Source organism: Tachysurus fulvidraco, chromosome 15, assembly GCF_022655615.1.
Source record: "Tachysurus fulvidraco isolate hzauxx_2018 chromosome 15, HZAU_PFXX_2.0, whole genome shotgun sequence".
Lineage (NCBI taxonomy): Eukaryota > Metazoa > Chordata > Actinopteri > Siluriformes > Bagridae > Tachysurus > Tachysurus fulvidraco.
In genome coordinates, this window is record NC_062532.1 from 18,727,098 (window position 1) to 18,733,188 (window position 6,091).

Genomic DNA, 6,091 nt, shown 5'->3' on the forward strand with positions numbered 1-6,091 from the left:
GAGCTCTAACTCTTTATTTACCAAAACACACACTCCGTAACACCTCTGTCATGTCTCCTCTCTCCTCTGCCAGCTTCTTCTTTGGAAACATATCACTGCGGCTCAGACGGCTTCTCGACAACCGTAATATTCTGATGCTAGTCAACAAGAAATTAAACCTTATTAGCATGGACATGTACAGTTTAAACTGAATTCAGACAAAGAAACGTGAGCCCCAGGTGAGTGTGTGTGTGTGTGTGTGTGTGTGTTGTCCCCCCAAGGACTCTATGTTAGCGAGCGAGACCCCAAACCTCCCATAGCGCAGTCTCTCGTTTATTGAATTGAACTCATTAGTCGTTTTATTCGCGAGCCCCTCGAGCCGCGGCCGACTCGCCTGAACCTTGTCTGCGGATGATTTCGAACACCTCGTACGAGCACCTTAACTCGTACAACCGAGTTCTGATTTATACGTCTGCAACGATGCATCTAATGTACAGAGAAAGAGTTTACGGGTAAATGTGGCTCTTTAGCGTGTGTTTCCTCTTTGGTTTAATGTGTGTTTGCGCAGGTGAGAAGAACACAGAGATCACACTTAAATCCAGTTCTAACTGTGCGGATTCGATCCCGAATCAGTCCAAATACAGGACGTGCAGGTGTGTGTTGGTTTGCGTATCTCAGACGTTTTTCTGTAGCTGCTAATCCGTGCCGCGATCCGCACCGTGACCCTCGAGGAGAGAGCTGTGGAGGCGTGACGTGTCCCAGAGATTAGAACTGACGAGCAAAGCGACAGAATAAATAATGGATGTGAAACATGATCCTCGGGGTTCGTGTGTGTGAGTTTGGCGATGTCGGAGTGTCTGAGGTGACATCCAGGTTTAGCTCCTAGTAAACTTTAGTGCGGTTCTTTTGCAGCGAGAAAACAAATGTTCTTGTTCTGTAGCTAAACTCAGCCACGGCTTGGAGATTCGAGCCGACAGACAAAAGAGAGAATATATAATCGCTTGATGTTTAAAACTAGATATTTACAGCATTTTCCTGATTACTTCTCTGGACTCTGGAGAATTTTGTATTTTGTGTATCATACGAAACAAAATTTGTTGTTTTGTTTCCTCCCAAATTTCAGAACAAATTTTTGCCTACTTTTTTTTTTGCTGTAAAGTTTGTTTTGTTTAATTATACAATGTGTGGAAAAAATACAAACAAAATGGCAAACATGTACAAAGGATCAAAATTTCACTCTGATTCGGACTTCGACAAACAGATTAAAACGGCGTATAGACGTTCGCATACGAGCCACCTTTAAATCGTTACTAAACAATGAAGTGAAACCGGATTGTTGGATAAACAAATTTTGGGATATCAGATGTGGGGGAACATTCATTCATTCATTTTCTACCGCTTATCCGAACTTCTCGGGTCACGGGGAGCCTGTGCCTATCTCAGGCGTCATCGGGCATCGAGGCAGGATACACCCTGGATGGAGTGCCAACCCATCGCAGGGCACACACACACACTCTCATTCACTCACACACTCACACACTACGGACAATTTTCCAGAGATGCCAATCAACCTACCATGCATGTCTTTGGACCGGGGGAGGAAACCGGAGTACCCGGAGGAAACCCCCGAGGCACGGGGAGAACATCCAAACTCATTCGCTAGGTGTGATGCGAACGTGCTAACCACTAAGCCACCGTGCCCACATGGGGGGAACCTCTTTATGTATATTATAATATTTACGAATGAAGACAATGCGAAGGTTAAGGTTGTAGAACATCCACATCTGTGAGACAAGCTGGTTCCTGATATTCAGCTCATAGGCAGAGCCATCAGTCACTTACGCTCAAATGCCAACGAGACAGCCGAGACGTTCTGTTACAGAGAAACCGCAAAGCACAAACTCGTCTGTCCTGAAGACTTTCCCATGTCACAGAGCTCACACTGAGAGCGTTAACTCGAAATTCATATTTAAGCTAGGATTTGCCTCGCAGCTGGAAACATTCCTCAGAGCGACGGCCATAGAAAAGAAAAATCAACACTTTCTGGCCAATCAAAATCAAGCTTTCCAGGTATTAAATGTAACAATAAAAGGATAAAAATGACGACGATGATGGTGTCAAGACCGAGAAGACTTATGACACTAATTAATCGAATTTCGTTCTGTGTGTGAGATGAAAGCACATCGACGTTTAAAACGATTCAGGCACCGCTGAGGGCTTTCACGTCTGAAACAGGAGTTGTTTCGTCTCCGAATCAGAGTGAATTTGATTCTTCTGTAAGACTTTTAGCTTGGAATAGAAATTTGGGCCAAATGAAAAAAAAAAAAACAGAAATCACAACAGAAATCCACTCACTCACTCATTTTCTACCGCTTATCTGAACTTCTTGGGACATGGGGAGACTGTGCCTACTGTAACTCAGCCGTCATCAGGCATCGAGGCAGGATACACCCTGGACGGAGTGCCAACCCATCACAGGGCACACACACTCTCATTCACACACACACACACACACACTATGGACAATTTTCCAGAGATGCCAATCAACCTACCATGCATGTCTTTGGCCTGTGGGAGGAAACCGGAGTACCCGGAGGAAACCCCCGAGGCACGGGGAGAACATGCAAACTCCACACACACAAGGCGGAGGCGGGAATCGAACCCCCAACCCTGGAGGTGTGAGGCGAACTAAGCCAGCCATCGTGTGCCCCCCCCCCCCCCCAACAGAAATCCAGACACAGAAAAACAAACAGAAAAGCTCGCAGTTTTATTAAACATCACACGCTCGCCGTGGCGGTGGCGGTGCACGTCGGTCTCGGCGCCGGAAAGTGTCTTTACAGTGAGAGGAAATACTACATGAATCTACTGATGGTTTTATTTGGGTTTGTGTCGATTTTTTGACATTTGATATTGACGCCATCTTTGCATTATTTGATTCGAGTTGTGAAAAACTGCTTGAATGAACTCAGTATAAAAACTAAGAACTTTATTACCGCTCATTCTTTTAGTCTGACTAGATTAGATAACACACCGGAACAGACTGTCTACAGCCCTGTGAAGGTAAAGACCGCCGCGTCCAATCAGAGACGAGCATGATGCGATGTTGGAGAAGTTAATGCTGACGTTTTCATTCGTTTCCTACGATCATATCTTGAATACAGGCAACTAATTTCTCTTTATTATAATATTTCAACTAGTCCCAGATTATTCTGACTTTATATATATATATATTGTAAGCAGTGACGTCAGCAAAGACATTATTATTATTATTTTAAGCTTGAAATGAGCCAATGGTCGTATATTTATTAGAGAAATATTAGACTTGGCTTTATTCAGGATATCTTCTCCTCTGAGGTGCGAGTGTGTTTTTTTCTCTCATGTTTCTGACAGATTTTGTTTTTTTATTTGCACCTTCTCACCTATGTAGTATTTCATGTTGCAACTAAAAGCAGATGGAGAAGAAATATGAGCCAATCAAAGCAAAACATTTACAGTGTCTTTTGAATAAGGGGGTAAAGCGGAGGTGGATGAGGGGGCAAATGAGGGGTGGATGAGGGGGCGAATGAGGGGTGAATAAGGGATGAATGAGGGGTGGCTAAGGAATGAGGGTTTGAATAAGGGGTAGATGATGGGTGAATGAGGGGTGGATGAGGGGGTGAATGAGTGGTGGATGAGGGGTGAATGATGGGTGGATGAGGGGTGGATGATGGGTGGATGAGGGATGAGGGTTTGGATGAGGGGTTGAATGAGAGTGTCAATATGGGGATAAATAGGGGTGGATGAGGGGATAAATGAAGGATGGATGAGGGGTGAATGAGGGGTTGAATAAGTGGTAGATGAGGGGTTGAATAAGGAGTGGATGAGGTGTTGCATGAAGGGTGGATTAGGGGTTGAATAAGAGGTGAATGAGGGGTGGATGAGGGGTGAGTCCTCTTCCTGTAAGTGTAACCGCACTGGGGTTTGATTTAAACATGCTGTATTCGGCATGTCACAGCGCTCTCACTCTCCTACTGCTCACTGCCGTTGTTGAAAATGTGCAGAAATGAAAAAGCAGCAAATTAAGAGCTGATATAAGAAGATTCGTGATCATCGGTTCACTGAACAAACACCAAAAAATTCACTTTAGCTTCAAGATAAACAAAATTATGGCTTAATCTCAGGCTAAACAAAACACCATTTCCGTTTACATCTTTTCTATTCCTTCTCTCCTCTTGCAGGCGATACGAAGGCCGGTGGAAACCCAGACGACGTCCCAAACGTCCCTCAGATCCGTACAGATTTCCGGGACAGCGGCACACATCAGGTAGGAGTGTGTGAAAGCAGTAAAGGAAAGCCTGCTGCCGTGGGTTTGGGACAGATCCCTACGGGTACGTAATGGGACGCAGAGACACATGACTGAAGCGGAACGACTTGCTCAGAGAGACAGACGAGAGAGAATCTGACACATGCAAAGGTTCTTGTCCTTCTGCACCGAACGTCCTTCATGTTTTGGCAGTAGACTTTAAAACGGTAGCCGAGCAGAGGGACGACGCGTTTACACTTCAGTGTCCTGAGCCAGTCTCCCACTAGTCTGAAGTAAACGTGTCTCGCTTCTTGTCCATCAGTTACAGCTTTGGGGAAAAGTTTTGGGTGTGTGTGTGTGTGTGTGTGTGTGTGTGTGTGTCTGTGTGTGTGTGAGAGAGAGAGATTTGTCAGTGGACTTGTCCTGCCATCTTTGTTTCTTTGTACAGAATGAAGCAGTTTTAAGCGAAAAGGAAACACGAATCATTTTCCTTCGTCTCTTTTGTGTGTCTTCCTCACACCGTGTTCCTGGCATCGTGGCCAGTGAGGAGGATTCGGTGTCTCCTCCTGCTGCTCTGGAGGGGAAACGCACTCAGCAGGCGATCTCATCCAGTGTCCCCAGAGTGGTCTGTAAAGGAACACTGACTGTGTGGCTGATGGTCTCCGAGTGATTCACTACAGGATCACACGTGCTCTGAGGAGATAAAGAATAATCCATGTGTTAATAATGAAACACATGCGCTGATTTCACAACTCTAGTAAAGACGCTCCCAACAGCTTAGCATCTTCGAACATCTCTTAATTCACAAGTCGATTCCAGAGCAGGTTTTAGAAAGATCAAGTGCTTTAAGCTCTTCTTTATAGTCAAACATATAAAGTGTGGAACTGGCCTTTTGTCTCCGTTGGAAAAAAAAAGTTGATTTGTTTTTCTTTTGTTTATGAATTTATTCAAATTGTGTTATTCGTTTCTTTTCAAATTTTCAAATTAATGTATCCAAAAAAAAAGAATTTTATATATATATATATATATATATATATATATATATATATATATATATATATATATATAAATAATTATAATAAAATGTACTGTTTTTACATAAGCAGTTAAAAAAAAATATATATATATATATAAGCATTATTATTAATCATAATTTAATTGTATATTCTTATTAAATAATGTAAAAAATATATTTATAAAATTATATATATATATATATATATATTTTTTTTTTTCTTTTTACATTAATCATTTATTAAATGATACATTAATTACTTTGTTTTTACACAAACAAATTTTTTTTAACTAAAATTTTACTCATAATTTCTTTTCTTTCTGTGCTTTTTATGCCCCCAGGAAATCACCTTCTTGTGTCTGAGATTCTCATTTTAATGATCGTGTCCGTTAGACGTGATTAGATTTCGTAACCGATCCAAACATATTCTTGGCTATACGGCTTGTAAGCTCAAGTGTCTGTAAATGTTCGTCTTCTAAAAGCCCATTTTCTTTAAATTTTTTTTTATTATTATCAGTCCCTCCATGCGTCCCAGGATTCTCGTAACGTCTGAAGATCGAGTGGCTGAATGTTTGAACATTTGCAGGATTACTGAATGTGCCCTTATCATTATAACCAGCAGGTGAACGTATTCGAATCTGGAATAGTATTAAACAGTCACAGGAACGAAGGAAGGAAGGACTGGACGTACTGGTGGTGAATCACGCTGACATTGAGGGCTCCTTGCTGCTTCCTGTTTCTGTCCTCTCTCTCTCTCTCTCTCTCTCTCTCTCTATATATATATATATATATATATATATATATATATATATATA

General features: G+C 42.1%; 1 protein-coding gene across 2 annotated transcripts in view; it reads right to left on the reverse strand.

The window, feature by feature from the left end:
- Positions 1-2,683: 2,683 nt before the first annotated feature.
- asic2 (acid-sensing (proton-gated) ion channel 2) overlaps positions 2,684-6,091 on the reverse strand; it is a 597,673-nt gene continuing 594,265 nt past the window's right edge. For both annotated transcript variants that reach the window (XM_027161102.2, XM_027161101.2), the window contains one exon: positions 2,684-4,954. In XM_027161102.2, coding sequence (XP_027016903.1) covers positions 4,853-4,954 — 102 coding nt within the window. In that variant the 3' untranslated portion in view covers positions 2,684-4,852. The remainder of the gene's footprint in view (positions 4,955-6,091) is intronic.